The following is a 16,606-nucleotide window of genomic DNA, read 5'->3' as shown; positions in this document are numbered from 1 at the left end:
AGCGAGTTCCAGACCCCCACTACCCTCTGGGTGAAGACATTTCCCCTCATATCTCCTCTATACCTCCCCCAATTACTTTAATTCTATTCTTCCTGGTTATTGACCCCTCAGCCAAGGGAAACAGGTCCTTCCTATCCACTCTATCCAGGTCCCTCATAATTTTATACAACTCAATCAGGTCTCCCCTCAGCCTCCTCTGTTTTAAAGAAAACAGACCCAACATCTCCAATCTTTCCTCATAGCCAAAATTCTCCAGTCCAGGCAACATTCTTGTAAATCTACCTCTGCACCCTTTCCAGTGCAATCACATATTTGCTGTAATGTGGCGACCAGAACTGCACACAGTACTCCAGCTGCGGCGTAAGCAGTGTTTTATACAATTCAAGCATGACCTCCTTGCTCTTGTATTCCAAGCCTCAACTAATAAAGGCAAGTATTCCATATGCCTTCTTAACCTGTCTTGCTACCTTTCGGGATCTGTGGACCTGCACTCCAAAGTTCCTTTGTTCCTCTACACTTTTCATGTCTTACCATCTCATGTGTATTCCCTTGCCTTGTCAGCCCTTCCCAAATGCATTACCTCACATTTATCCGGATTGAATTCCATTTGCCATTGTTCTGCCCACCTGACCAGTACATTGATTATCTTCCTGCAATCCACAGATTTCTTCTTCATTATCAATCACACAGCCTATTTAGTGCCATCTGCAAACTTCCCAATCATACCCCCAACATTCAAGTCCAAGTCATTGATATTTACCACAAAAAAACAAGGGATCCAGCACTGAGCCCTGCGGAACCCCACTGGATACAGCCTTCCAGTCACAAAAACACCCATCAACCATTACCGTTTGCTTCCTGCCTCTGAGCCAGTTTTGTATCCAACTTGCCAGTTTGCCCTGGATCCCATTGGCTTTTACTTTCGTGACCAGTCTGCCATGTGGGACACTATCAAAAGCTTTTCAAAAGTTCTCAGAATCTGTCATAAGCTTCCCTTTTTTTCTTTATCTTACCCTGTATGTCCCGTGACATTGAGGGGGGCTCTAGATTTGTTAGCCACTCCCTTTTTTTAAGGGAACATATTTGTTCTATACCCTCAGGATATCCTCCTTGAATGCTCTCACTGCTCTGACACGAATTTACCATCAAGTAGCCGTTTCCAGTCCACTTTGGCGAAATCCCATCTCAGCTCAGCAAAATTAGCTTTACCCCAATTGAGAAGTTTTATTCCTGGTCCCTCTTTGTCCTTTTCCATAAATACCCCAAATCTTACTGAATTATGTTCAGTACCAGCACCAAAATGCTCTCCCTTCCACCTGCCCCTCTTCATTCCCCAAAGCCAAGTCCAGAATCTCCCCCTCCTTGTTGGGCTTGTTAGATACTGGCTAAAGAAATTCTCCTGAATGCATTTTAGGAATTCTGTACTATTCACACTGCTTTTTTTCCCATTTAATATTAAGGTAGTTGAAATCTCCAACTATTACAGCTCTATAGTTTTTACACTTCGCAGCAATTTGCCCACATATTTGTTCTTCTATCTCCCCATGACTGTTTGGGGGACTATAGTACACTTCCAGTAGTGTGATCGCCCCTTTTTGTTCTTCAATTCAACCCATATGGCCTCGTTTGATGACCTTTCTAACATTTCATCCCTTGTCACAGCTATAATTGTTTCTTTAATTAATACTGCGACCCTCTATCTTTTTTTAACCCCTCTCTATCCCGTCTGATAATCTTGTAACCAGGAATATTGAGCTGCCATATCTGCCCTTCTTTCAGCCATGTCTCAGTAATGGCTATAATATCATACTGCCAAGTGCCTATGTGTGATCTCAGCTCATTTGCCTTATTCCCTATACAGCTTGCATTGAAGTATATACCATTTAGTGGTGCCAAACTCCCTTGTTGTCTATTTTCCAACCCTTGTTTTCTCTGTCTTCCAAATTCACTTTCTAATTGGAATAGACAGAAGAAATCCTGCACAATATCTCCTGCAGTATTGTAGGTCTCCTCGGCTTCCACTCTGCCTCTTCTCACGACGGCCATCTCAATCACTTCAGAGGGAGACGTTCTATGGTTCCAGCCTACTGCTTGTGTTGTTGGCAACCTTCTCCTGCAAGAATGAAGGTCAAGTGTTAGTGACAGTCTTGTGAGCAACTTGGAGAATGTGGCTGTCATGAAGAATAGTCTGTGTATGAGATGTGAGTTGCAGGTAAGCGAGGATTGTAAAAACAACAACAACTTGCATTTATATAGCACCTATAATGTAGTAAAATGCCCCGAGGTGCTTCACAAGAGCGTTATTAATCAGAGAAAGTGATCAGTGGGTAGGGAAAACCAACTCCAGAGGTACCCTGTTCCTGACAAAATGTCTAGAACACGATCTTGTCATCACCACCTGTTTCATCAGAGGGACAAATACAAGGCATCGTGGCAACACCCTTGCTCCAAGCACTGGCATCTGCTCGACTATGTCATCGTCCAAGTGAGTGACCGCAAGGATGTGCACATCACCCGTGCCATTACAGGAACCGACGACTGCTGGACGGACCACTGCCTAATCCGTTCCATCATTAACATCAATATAGTCCCAAAGAAGTGACGGCAACAATGCCACAGGAAAATCAACGCCGGGGCACTCAAAGACCCAGTTACGAAAGCCCTATACAGCCAGCGCCTCACTGCCAACCTGGCAACCCTCGATGACTCCGAGACGCAGAGTGCCCACAGCGCCTGGTCTGCCCTCAAGGCCTCCATAACCAGCGCCTGCTCAATCACTCAGCCAGGAAACACCAAGACTGGTTTGACGAGAACGACCAGGAGATCCAGGACCTTAAAAGCCGCAAGCGCAAGACATTTCTGAACTTAAAGCAGCATCCTAATTCTGGAGCAGCAAAGCAGCTCAACAGGCGGCTGAAGGCTGAGGTCCAACAAAAAACCCGTGACCTAAAGAATAGATGGTGGGTGGAGAAAGCACAAGAGATCCAGCAGCTGGCCGACAACCATGACGTGCGAGGTCTCTTCAGCATAGTCAAGACCACCTGCGCCCCAAGCACGCAAAGCCCCACCCCACTTCTGGCCAAGAATGGAGAGGCACTCATAGAGAACACCAAGGTAGTCAGGACCTGCTGGAAGGAGCACTTCGAAGATCTCCTTAACTGAGACTCTGCCTTCGACATGAGTGTCCTCGACTCCATCCCACAGCATGCTACCCGCCACCATCTCAGCAAAACCCTAGCCCTGCACGAGATAGAAAAGGCCACCCAGCAGCTCAAGAACAACAAGGCATCAGGAGCAGATGGAATCCCCACCGAGGCACTAAAGTATGCCGGAGAAGCACTATTGGCACGAATGCATGGCCTCATCTCTCTTATCTGGAAGGAGGAGAGCATGCTAAATGATCTCAGAGATGCCGTAATTGTGACCATCTTCAAAAAAGGGGACAAGTCCAACTGCGGAAAATACAGAGGAATCTCCCTGCTGTCAGCCACTGGGAAAGTCATCGCAAGAATCCTTCTCAATCGTCTTCTCCCTGTGGCTGAAGAGCTCCTCCCAAAGTCTCAATACGGATTCCGTCGACTAAGGGGTACAACAGACATGATCTTCATTGCGCGACAACTGCAAGAGAAATTCAGGGAGCAGCACCAACCCTTGTTCATGGCCTTCTTTGACCTCACAAAGGCCTTTGACACTGTCAACCGTGAGGGGCTATGGAGCATGCTCCTCCGTTTCGACTGCCCCCAAAGGTTTGTCACCATCCTCTGCCTGCTCCACGGTGACATGCAAGCCATGATCCTGACCAATGGATCCACCACAGACCCAATCCACATCTGTACCGGGGTGAAACAGGGCTGCGTCATTGCAACAATGCTCTTCTCAATCTTGCTGCAATGCTCCACCTCATTCTCAACAAGCTCCCTGCTAGAGTGGAACTAAACTATAGAACCAATGGGAACCTGTTCAACCTACGTCACCTCCAGGCTAGATACAAGGTTGTCCCATCCTCTGTCATCGAGCTACAGTATGCGCACACTCAGAGGCCGAACTCCGAATCATAATCAATACCTTCACCGAGGCGTACAAAAGCTTGGGCCTTACACTAAACATATGTAAGTCAAAGGACCTCCACCAACCTGACCCCGCCACACAGCCCTGCCCACCGGTCATCAAAATCCATGGCGTGGCCTTGGACAACGTGAACCATTTTCTATTCCTCGGGAACCTACTATCAGCAAGGGCAGACATCAATGTTGATGTCCAACACCGCCTCCAGTGTGCCAGCCCAAACTTCGGTCGCCTGAGGAAGAGAATGAAGACAAAGTACTTCAAATCTGGCACCAAGCTTATGTTCTACAGGGCAGTATAATACCCGCCCTCCTATATGGCTCAGAGACATGGATTATATACTGCACACACCTCACGGCACTGAAGAAGTACCACCAGCGTGCAGCAAACCAGGCTCCCCACCCACTCTTTCCTTAAGCACCGTATGCCCCACTTGTTACAAAAGAATATAACAACATAAGAAATAGGAGCAGGAGTAGGCCATACGGCCCCTCAAGCCTCCTCCGCCATTTAATGCGATTATGGCTGATCTGATCATGGACTCAGGTCCACGTCCCTGCCCGCTCCCCATAATCCCTTATTCCCTTATCAGTTAAGAAACTGACTATCTCTGCCTTAAATATATTCAATGACCCGGCCTCCACAGCTCTCTGGGGCAGAGAATGCCAGAGATTTACAACCATCTGAGAGAAGAAATTCCTCCTCATCTCAGTTTTAAATGGGCAGCCCCTTATTCTGAGACTATGTCCCCTAGTTTTAGTATGAGTGGAAATATCCTCTCTGCATCCACCTTATCGAGCCCCCTCATTACCTTATATGTTTTGATAAGATAACCATTCACTCTTCTGAACTCCAATGAGTATAGGCCCAACCTACTCAACCTATCTTCATAAGTCAACCCCTTCATCTGCGGAATCAACCTAGTGAACCTTCTCTGAACAGCTTCCAATGCAAGTATATCCTTCCTTAAATACGGAGACTAAAACTGTACGCAGTACTCCAGGTGTGGCCTCACCAATACCTTGTACAGTTGTAGCAGGACTTCTCTGCTTTTACACTCTATCCCCCTTGCAATAAAAGCCAACAATCCAGTTGCCTTCCTGATTACTTGCTGTACTTGCATACTAACTTTTTGTCTTTCATGCACAAGGACCCCCAGGTCCCTCGGTACTGCTGCACTTTGCAATTTTTCTCCATTTAAATTATAATTTGCTTTTCTATTTTTTATGCCAAAGTGGATAACCTCACATTTTCCCAGATTATACTCCATTTGCCAAATTTTTGCCCACTCACTTAGCCTGTCTATATCCCTTTGCAGATTTTTTGTGTCTTCCTCACAATTTGCTTTCCTGCCCATCTTTGTATCATCAGCAAACTTGGTTACATTATACTCGGTCCCTTCATCCAAGTCATTAATATAGATTGTAAATAGTTGAGGCCCCAGCACTGATCCCTGCGGCAACCCACTAGTTACTAACCGGAAAATGACCCATTTATCCAGACTATCTGTTTTCTGTTAGTTAGCCAATCCTCTATCCATGCTAATATATTACTCCCAACCCCGTGAACTTTTATCTTGTTCAGTAACCTTTTATATGGCACCTTATTGAATGCATTTTGGAAATCCAAATACACCACATCCACTGGTTCCCCCTTATCTGCCCTGGTCGTTACATCCTCAAAGAACTCCAGCAAATTTGTCAAACATGATTTCCCTTTCATAAAACCATGCTGATTCTGCTTAACTGAATTATGCTTTTCCAAATGTTCCACTACTGCTTCCTTAATAATGGACTCCAGCATTTTCCCAACGACAGATATTAGGCTAATTGGTCTATAGTTTCATGCTTTTTGTCTGCCTCCTTTTTTAAATGGGGCATTACATTTGCGGTTTTCCAATCCGCTGGGACCATGCCAGAATCCAGGGAATTTTGGTAGATTACAACCAATGCATTCACTATCTCTGCAGCCACTTCTTTTAAGACCCTAGGATGTAAGTCATCAGGTCCAGGGGACTTGTCTGCCTTTAGTCCCATTATTTTACCATGTACTATTCTTTAGTGATAGTGATTGTATTGAGTTCCTCCCTCCCTATAGCCCCATGATTATCCACTATTGGGATGTTTTTAGTGTCTTTTACCGTGAAGACCGATACAAAATATTTGTTCAACATCTCTGCCATTTCCCTGTTCTCCATTATTAATTCCCCAGTCTCATCCTCTAGGGGACCAACATTTACTTTAGCCACTCTTTTCCTTTTTAAGTACCTGTAGAAACTCTTACTATCTGTTTTCGTATTCCGTGCTAGTTTACTTTAAAAATCTATCTTCCCTCTCTTTATCATTTTTTAGTTGTTATTTTCTGGCTTTTAAACACTTCCCAATCCTTTAGTATCCCACTAGTCTTGGCCACAATGAATGCCTTTGTTTTCAATTTGATACCCTTCCTTATTTCCTTAGCTTAGTTAGGGATGGTTACCCCTTCTCTTACAGTCTTTCCACCTCATTGGGATATATTTTTGTTGCGAGTTATGAAATATCTCCTTAAATGTCTGCCACTGCTCATCAACTGTCTCACACTTTAATCTATTTTCCCAGTCTGCTTTCGTCAACTCTGCCTTCATATCTTTGCAGTCTCCTTTATTTAAGCTTAGGACACTGGTTTGAAATCCAACTTTGTCACTCTCCTCCTTATGGCCTTGGTAGCTGAAAGCACTGCTGCCAATGGTGGAACGATTAAAATTGAGGCTGTTCAAGAGGCCAGTGAGTGTGTGAGTATGAGGAGAAGGAGATGTAATAGTGTGCTGCATTAATTGTCAGAGAGTGAAGGTTAGTGGGGGAGGAGAGTCTTGTGAGTGCTGTCAAGTATGAGAGCAGTCTCTTACCATAAAAGCTCGAGTTAGTTCATTGTATTTTTCACGGCATTGCAGCCATGGCCTTGGTGCATTATTCCTAGCAGTCATGTTGGATCATACAGTACAGATGGAGGCCATTCAGCCCATCATGCCTGTGCCGGCTCTTTGAAAGAGGTATCCAATTAATCCCACTTCCCTGATTTTTACCCCTAGCCATGCAAATTTTTCCTTTCATTCGAGCACTGTGGACATCACGAGCAAGGCCAGCATTTATGGGTGTGTTGATTTGCAACACAAAACTCTGATTGGTCCTCTTGGATAACAAACCCTGATTGCTGATTGGTCCTCTTGAAAGACAAGACACACCCAGCATACTCATTGGAATATGCAATTAGATCCTCCCTTCCTGTGCAATCAGTTACTTTGCAAAATGTAATTCGAGCCATTCTGACTGCCGACTCCAAAAAGAACAGGGCTCACTTGGAACAGACAGGGCTCACCCTCGCGGGTTAAGATTTCTCCCTCCTCTGAACAAGTTCCTGCCCCCACCCCCACCAGAGATCGTGTTCTTCTCCCTCTGCCCAAGTTCCTGACATTCTGCCATCTCTCCCCACCCCCCCACCACCCGCCCCACCCGCCCCACCGTCCCCCGCTACCATAGTTGGGACACTGTGTGCGTGTCATGGATTTTTAACAGGTTTGTTGGGAGTAAAGTGAATAGTGACAGTGTCCTGACTTCCGGATTTTGTCCAGTCCAATTATGTCATTTGCCACACACGCACCGAGCTTTCCTCGAAATCAACAACAACAACTTGTATTTATAGTGCCTTTAACATAGTAAAACATCTCAAGGCGTTTCACAGGAGTATTATGAGAAAAACAAATTTGACAAAAAAAATGAACCAGGTGCAGAGGGAACACGTGGTGCGGGTGTAAAGGGGATGGGCTTGGAAGAACGTGATCCGTCTTACCATCTGGATCATGTTCTCACTCTCACCACCGCATCCCCCACCTACCCCTTTAGACCTGGATCATGTACTTCCCTCATCCCCACTGTGCTCGCCGTACTATTTACCCACCCCCACGAGTACTTGACCTCCTCCCTCCCCCTCCAATTCCCCCTCTCTCTCCGATTCCCTCTCTTCCTCTCCTCCTCCGATTCATTCTCCCTCTGATTCTTCTCTCTCCCTCTCTCTCCAATTCCCTCCCTCTCCCCGTCTCTTCCTCTGATTCATTCTCTCTCTCCCCTCCCTCTCTCTGATTTCCTCTCCCATTTCTGCCTCAGATTCCCTCTATTTCCCCCCTCACCTTCTGATTCCCTGTCTCCGATTCCCTCTCCCCTTTGCCTCCGATTTCCTCTCGCTGCCCCTCTCTCCCTCTGATTCCCTCTCCCTTCAATTCCCTCTCTCTCTCCCCCTCGCTCCCTCCAATTCCCTCTCTCACTCCCTGCTCTCCCTCCAATTCCCTCTCTCACTCCCCCCGCCTCCCTTCGGTTCCCTCTCTCCCGCGCTCTCCCTCCGATTCCCTTGCTCTACCGATCTCCCTCCAATTAATTCTCTCTCCCTTTCTCTCCCTCTGATTTCCTCTCTCTGTGTCCCCTCTCCCTCTGATTCACTCTCTCTCTGTCTCATCTCTTTCTGATTACCTCTCTCTTTGTCCCCTCTCCCTCTGATTTCCTCTCTCTCTGTCCCCTTTCCCTCTGATTTCCTCTCACTCCTCCTTCTCCCTCCAATTCCCTCTTCCTCTCTCCATCCACTCTAATTCCCTCTCCCTCCTATTCCGTTACCCTCCCTCCAATTCCCTCGCGCTCTCCCCTTCTCTCCCTCTCATTCCCTCTCTCTCTGTCCTCTCTCACTCCGATTCCCTCTCCCTCCTATTCCCTTTCCCTCCCTCCGATTCCCTCTCTCTCTCTCGCACTCCAATTCCCTCTCTCTGTCCCCACTCTCACTCCAATTCCCTCTCCCTCCAATTCTCTCTCTCTCCCCCTCTCTCCCTCCGATTCCCTCTCTCTCTCCTCCTCTCCCTCCAATTACCTCTCTCTCCCCTTTTCTTCCTCTGATTCCCTCTCTCTCTGTCCCCTCCACCCTCTGATTCCCTCTCTCCTCCTCTCTCCCACCGATTCCCTCTCGCTACCCCTCCATCCAATTCCCTCTCTCTCCTCTCTCTCCCTATAATTCCCTGTCTCTCTCCCTTCAATTCCCTCTCTCTCTCTCCCTCTGATTTCCTTACTCACGTCCGATTCCCTCGCTTCCCTTTCGCTCTCCAATTCCCCCTCTCTCTCCCCCTCTCTCCTCCATCCCCCTCTATCTCCTTCTGTTTCCCTCTCTCTCTCCCCTTTCGATCCTCTCCCTCACTCCGGCCAGAACGGGCCAGTGATGTGCCTTCTCTCACGGAGCGGAACAATGCATAGCCCATGCTGGACTGCAGCTGCAAATATGCATACTGCACATGTGCATTTGGACCTCGGTAACTGCAGCATGCGCAAAAGGGGATCGGGTGCACATTTATAAAAAGGGGTAGGGCCGACTGCACCCATAGAAACATAGAAACATAGAAAATAAGTGCAGGAGTAGGCCATTCGGCCCTTCGAGCCTGCACTGCCATTCAATATGATCATGGCTGATCATGCAACTTCAGTACCCCATTCCTGCTTTCCCTCCACACCCTTTGATCCCGTTAGCCGTAAGGGCCACATCTAACTCCCTCTTGAATATATCTAACAAACTGGCCTCAACAACTTTCTGTGGTAGAGAATTCCACAGGTTCACAATTCTTTGAGTGAAGAAGATTCTCTTCATCTCGGTCGTAAATGGCTTACCCTTTATCCTTAGACTGTGATCCCTGGTTCTGGACTTCCCCAACATTGGGAACATGCACAGAAGGACACAAGAATTTTCATGCAGATAATCACTTTGAGCGTTTATTGCCTATCCCTAGCTACCCTGAGTGGTGGCAGGCTGTCTTCTTGAACTGTTGCAGTCTTTATGGTAAAGGTACTCCCACAGTGCGGTTAGGCAGGGAGTTCAAGTTTTTTGACCCAGCGATGATGTAGGAACGGCGATATATATCCAAGTTGAGATGGTGTGTGACTTGGGTGGGAACTTGGAGGCGCCTGCAACCACGTTGCACTGGTGATGGAGGGAGTGGATGGTTAAGGTGGTCGTTGGGCTGCCGATCAAGGGGACTGCTTTGTCCTGGATGGTGTTGAGCTTCTTGTGTGTTGTTGCAGCTGCACCCATCCAGGCAAGTGGAAATTATTCCATCACACTCCTGACTTGCGCCTTATAGGTGGCGGAGAGGCTTTGTGAGTGTGTAAGATTTCTAAATCTCTGGCATTAAATTAACATAGAAACATAGAAAATAGGTGCAGGAGTAAGCTCACACCACTACCCAGTTTAGTGTCATCTGCAAACTTGGAGATATTACACTCAATTCCTTCAACCAAATCATTAATGTATAATGTAAAGAGCTGGGGTCCCAGCACTGAGCCATGTGGCACTCCACTAGTCACTGCCTCCCATTCCGAAAAGGACCCGTTTATCACGACTCTCTGCTTCCTGTCTGCCAACCAATTCTCTATCCACGCCAGTCCATTACCCCCAATACCATGTGCTTTGGTTTTGCACACCAATCTCTTATGTGGGACCTTGTCAAATGCCTTTTGAAAGTCCAAACACACCACATCCACTGGTTCTCCCTTGTCCGCTCTACTAGTTACATCCTCAAAAAATGTCAGAAGATTTGTCAAGCATGATTTCCCTTTCACAAATCCATGCTGACTTGGACCGATCCTGTCACTGCTCTCCAAATGCACTGCTATTTCATCCTTAATAATTGATTCCAACATTTTCCCCACTACTGATATCAGACTAACCGGTCTATAATTACCCGTTTTCTCTCTCACTCCGTTTTTAAAAAATGGTGTTACATTTGCTACCCTCCAGTCCATAGGAACTGATCCAGAGTCGATCGACTGTTGGAAAATGATCACCAATGCATCCACTATTTCTAGGGCCACCTCCTTAAGTACTCTGGGATGCAGACAATCAGACCATGGGGATTTATCGGCCTTCAATCACATCAATTTCCCCAACACAATTTCCCACCTAATAAGTTACCTTTCCTTAAATTCAGGACCCTAGTTTCTGAATTAACTGTGTCTCTCTCCATCTTAATAAAGAATTCTACCATATTATGGTCACTCTTCCCCAAGCGGCCTCGCACAACAAGATTGCTAATTAGTCCTTTCTCTTTACACATCACCAAGTCTAGGATGGCCAGCTCTCTAGTTGGTTCCTCGACATATTGGTCTAGAAAACCATCCCTAATACACTCCAGGAAATCCTCCTCCATCGCATTGCTGCCAGTTTGGTTAGCCCAATCCATATGTAGATTAAAGTCACCCATGATAACTGCTGTACCTTTATTGCATGCATCCCTTATTTCTTGTTTGATGCTGCCACCAACCTCACTACTACTGTTTGGTGGTCTGTACACAACTACCACTAGCATTTTCTGCCCTTTGGTATTCCGCAGCTCCATCCATACCGATTCCACATCATCCAAGTTAATGTCCTTCCTTACGATTGCATTAATTTCCTCTTTAACCAGCAATGCCACCCCACCTCCTTTTCCTTTCTGTCTATCCTTCCCAAATGTTGAATACCCCTGGATGTTGAGTTCCCAGCCTTGGTCACCCTGGAGCCATGTCTCCGTGATGCCAATTACATTATAACTGTTAACTGCTATCTGCGCAGTTAATTCGTCCACCTTATTCCAAATACTCCTTGCATTGAGGCACAGAGCCTTCAGGCTTGTCTTTCTAACACACTTTGCCACTTCAGAATTTTGCTGTAATGTGGCCCTTTTTGCTTTTTGCTTTGGTTTCTCTGCCCTCCACTTTTACTTTTCTTCTTTCTAACTTTTGCTTCTGCCCCCATTCTACTTCCCTCTGTCTCCCTGCATAGGTTCCCATCCCCCTGCTATATTAATTTAACTCCTCCCCAACAGCACTAGCAAACACTCCCCCTTGGACATTGGTTCCGGTTCTGCCCAGGTGCAGACTGTCTGGTTTGTACTGGTCCCACCTCCCCCAGAATAGAGAGACTGATTCTTTTAAAACAATTCAGAATAGTTTATTAAACACACACATGCACGTCTTATCAGAGAGACAGCAGTCGTCAGCTAGCCTACAGATCGACTTTGTTACAACAGATACGATGTTACAATAATGATTTATAAAAAGATGGACGTCACTTCCCTCTGGTAAAGCACACAGCCCACTCCTTTATCCGTGGAGAGAGGTCTTGCCTTTTGCTGTGTGCTTAAGAAAAGAGAGAGAGCAATCTTTGGCCTGAATTTTTATACCTCTTAAAGCCATTGTTCCTCAGAAGGCCCCAGGAATGGATCTTGGTTCCAGAGCAGTTCCTTATTGGCTCTCCTCACACATGTGTTTGTCTGGAGGACCCACTGCCATCCCTTGATTAGGTTAATGGCTTTCCAATTAAGGCAATATATAAACAGGACATGCTGGAAGTCTGTGAGCTTCCATTTTGTTTCAATACTGCAGCCTTTCCATATAGTCTACACTTTTAACATTCATACATACACAGAATCAATTTTATCATTAATAAACACTTTTATTCTTAAAAGTGAGTTGAAATGTTCTCTTTAAGCTACAGCCGCACAATACTCTGGAGCTCGTGCTCAGCTGACACACCGGCTTTTAAATAGAAAAACCACGCATGCGCAAAAGTTTGAATGGACTGCCTGAAAAAAACTTAAAGGGATCATTGATATGGAGGTGAGCCCCTTGCCACAGAATACGCAGCCTCTGACCTGCTCTTGTAGCCACAGTGTTTATGTGGCTGGTCCACTTGAGTTTCTGGTCAGTGGTGACGAACTGTCTCCCCCCCTGCCCCAGGATGTTAATGGTGGAGTATTCGGTGATGGGAATGTCATTGAACATCAATGGGAGGTGGTTACACTCTTCTTTGTTGCCTGCCGCTTGTGTGGTATGAATGTTACTTGATACTTATCAGGTGAAGGCTGGATCTTGTTCTGATCTTGCTGAATGTGGGAACGGACTGCTTCATTTTATGAGGAAATGCGAATGGAACTGAACACTGTGGAGCGTTGCAATTTCCTACTCTCGCTGATAATAATGGATGGAATTTGGGTGCTGCTGGAAGTGCCCTTTGGCGCGCGGCCAGTGGGGGACAGAACATGGGGAACAATTTAGTCCTGAAAGGTAGCATTAGCATTAAAAGGCAGGAACGTTGAAAGCTTCATGAAAATCCTGAAGAAATTCATTTTTTAAAGGTAATTGTGCAAGATTTTTATACTAACATTTTTGGATAAATTGTGGTAAGTTATTAATTTAATTTATGTGTACCAGAAGCTATAGTTTGCATGTCAGTGGTGGTCTTCATATTAATTTACAATTTCTATCACCTGTGAATGAGTTTCTGCTGCTATGATGGCTGGGATGCCCACAGTAGCTCAAGCAGCAATCTGGCTGCTCCGACTGTCTGCCTTGCAGAGTGCTGGTAACAGGGAGGCACTGTTATGCCTGGATAGTTTTGAAGCGTGATGGTCTGGGAACAGGAGGAGGATCCTTTTTTAACTATGAAGCTTCTCATTTTATTCCAGTTGACATAGAGCAGGTGTAACGTTTAGAGGAAGGAGGATTCCTATGCTATAATTCCTAGCTCACGAAAGGCCTATCAACTGACTTTTTCAGCTAAAAGGGCTTGTGGTTGTTTCCCCTATAAATAAACCATATTGTCAAAGGTGCCATAGTTCTGAAAGTGATCTCTATCACTAAGTGTAAAGGGCAGACAGCATTCAGTGGCCATTTAGGACTTCGATGAGAAGAAATGTCATCACTCAGAGGGTTGTGAATCTTTCTGATTCTTTAACCCAAAGGATGCTCAATTGATGACTATATTCAAGATTGAGATCAATAGATTTTTGGGCAGTAAGGGAATCAAGGGATTAGGGCGGGACAGTGGAGCTGATGTAGAAGTTCAGCCTTGATCTTATTGAATGGCAGAGCAGGCTCAAGGGACCGTATGACCTATTTCTGCTCCTATTTATTTTGTTTTGTTCTTACGTTATGAAAAAGCACAAAATCTTTCTGGAAAATACCACCATGTCGCTTTTGACAGACAGCATTGAAATGGCAACTCTGGAAGCTGCTGTGCCAGATTTTTCTGGAAGCAGTTTGCCCCTGAACTGCAATCACCACGAGTGCAGAACATATGAGTGCACAGTGCTCTGACATTCCGTCAGGTGTAGTCAGATTCAACTACCTGATAAATCATACAGAAAGTTATGCTGTTGTGCTCTTAAACTCTTCGGGAGTGATTTTAACCTAATCCATTGTAGAAAGTAAAATCGGGCCAATCAATTCTGTTAGTTTCCTGCCAGATGGGTTAGTGTAAAATTACTCCCAAAAAGTTTAAATCCCGAGAAAGCAAACAGCATAATTTCACCAGGATGATGCCAGGGATGAGAAGATATTGCAATAAAAGACTTGACAAACTGGGGTTGTTTCCACTGGAGAAGTTGTTCAGGAGAACTTCCACAAAAATTCAACCCCAATGTGCTGATTGGCCTCATACTGTGCTGTAAACTTCTTTGGCTGTATAGTGATCGTGCAACTCTTTATCTGAACTAAATTTCACACAATACAATCCGAGATGAGTCCAATGCAATTTGTCCTATAGTACCCTAATATGATTGAGTTTTATTTTGTCTAAGTGTTTTCATATTTGTTTTATATTTTCTATATGCAGGCTCACTTAGCAGGAATATTCGATAATGTAAATGAAGTGGTTTTCCATCCAAAGGAATACGATGCCATGATGGCTGTCTCTTCCAGGGAAGGAGAAATAATTAATGTAATTATACATCATAGTTGATTCAAATTTAAGTCTATTTAGATGTGCTTAATCCATATGGCTCTGTTTATCATTGACCTTTGTCACAATTAGATATTGTAGTACATGTGCAACTTTTTGAGTGCATTTGAGGCCAAATTTAGATATAACCCTAAAGTGGTGAGACTATGGAAACGTGAGCTTGCTGCTTCCAATATTATACTGGGTTAATCTTAGTTTCCTACTGTATATTTTTTTATTCATTCTTGGGATATGGGCATTGCTAGCAAAGTCAGCATTTATTGCCCATCACTAGTTACCCTTGAGAAGGTCGTAGTGAGCTGCCTTCTTAAACCGCTGCAGTCTATGTGATGAATGTACTTCCACAGTTTTAGGTAGGGAGTACCAGGATTTTGACCCAACAACGCTAAAGCAATATATTCCCAAGTCGAGGTGGTGTGTGACTTGGAGGAGAACAAAGAGGTGATGGTGTTACCATGCACTTGCTGCCCTTGCTATTCTAGTTGGTGAAAGTCGTGGGTTTGGGAGGTGCGGGTGAAGATTCCTTGGCGAGTTGCACTTCATCCTGTAGATAATGCACACTGCAGCCATGGTACACTGATGGTGGAGAGAGTGGATGTTCATGCCAGAGGATGGAGTACCGATCAAAGACACATAGGGAGAAGAATTTGTCCCCTTAGTGCCTCCTGTTAATGCCAGCAGATAGCGCTAACAGGGCGCTAGAGTAGTAGCGCTGGGGCGAGTCAAACCCAGCGGTGCACGCCAAATTCTGCCCCCACCGTGGTGCTGCCAGTAAGAGGCATCGCCGAGAACGTCAACACCAGGTAGATCGACGCCAGCTCACTGATTGTTCGATGTGTTAAATTAATTCATGCCACTTACCTTGGCGCCTGGAGTAAACACTGATAGGGATATCTGGTGAAGCCGGCTCCAGGTATGTTATTTAAAGGGATCATCAGTAATGACCAACAACTGCAGTTTCCGCGGTTTCTTATCAGTTTCACATACTGCAACAGTTTCATTAATAATTTCAAGGTTCTTTTGTATCAGGAGTGTTGTGGCAACTAAAAAGTAGCTACAGTTATTCTTTAAAGAATCAAACGGCTTCACTTGATAACATTAATGGGAGCTGTACTGGATGTATGGCGGAGAAAGCACAGGCAGCAAGAAAGACGGGAACATGCGTGCAGAGAGACGAGGAGGGGCATCAGGGCTCTCACCAGGAGTCCTTACACTCAGAGGATATTCCGAGAGCACTTCTACCTTCAATTAAGCGAGGAGCAGTGGATTAGAAGGCTCTGCCTTACCAAGGAGGTGGTCACAGAACTCTGCCACCTCCTCTAAATAGACCTCCAGCCTCACACCAGATTTCCTTAAAGCCCAGATCTCCTTTGCTCACCACATCCCCATCATTCCATACATCTCGCAGGCCATATCACACCTCAAAGCTGAAATGACAGACACCACAAAAGAAAGGTAAATGAATTAATAAATTTATCAAAAATCAGTGAATATCTGTTTCCATCAAAAATATTAACTATTCACCCTTGTGCAATCCCTTAGTGCCTCTAGCCTACTCTAGTGCTCCTATGAAGTGTTGGCCCAGTGGCTGCAGCAGGGCTGCTGGAAAGCTGCTGCATGTCCATGCGGGAGACTTCAGATGGCCTTGCAGGACGCCCTCGACCAGCTCTGGGCCTGGAAGGCCTGGCTGTAGCCTGCACCACCTCAGCATGGGTGGCAGCAGTCTGGGCCCGCTGGATGATGGGCAACAACAAGGGCAATA

The 16,606-nt window shown here is 45.6% G+C and overlaps 1 protein-coding gene across 2 annotated transcripts in view; it reads left to right on the top strand.

Annotated features, from left to right (window-relative positions):
• The window catches only part of LOC139267485 (dynein axonemal heavy chain 8-like), a 2,569,686-nt gene that overhangs the window by 1,631,233 nt on the left and 921,847 nt on the right, over positions 1-16,606 (top strand). For both annotated transcript variants that reach the window (XM_070885867.1, XM_070885866.1), the window contains one exon: positions 14,719-14,823. In XM_070885867.1, coding sequence (XP_070741968.1) covers positions 14,719-14,823 — 105 coding nt within the window. The remainder of the gene's footprint in view (positions 1-14,718; positions 14,824-16,606) is intronic.

This window comes from Pristiophorus japonicus, chromosome 7, assembly GCF_044704955.1.
Source record: "Pristiophorus japonicus isolate sPriJap1 chromosome 7, sPriJap1.hap1, whole genome shotgun sequence".
Lineage (NCBI taxonomy): Eukaryota > Metazoa > Chordata > Chondrichthyes > Pristiophoridae > Pristiophorus > Pristiophorus japonicus.
This window is presented reverse-complemented; position numbering and strand designations above follow the sequence as displayed.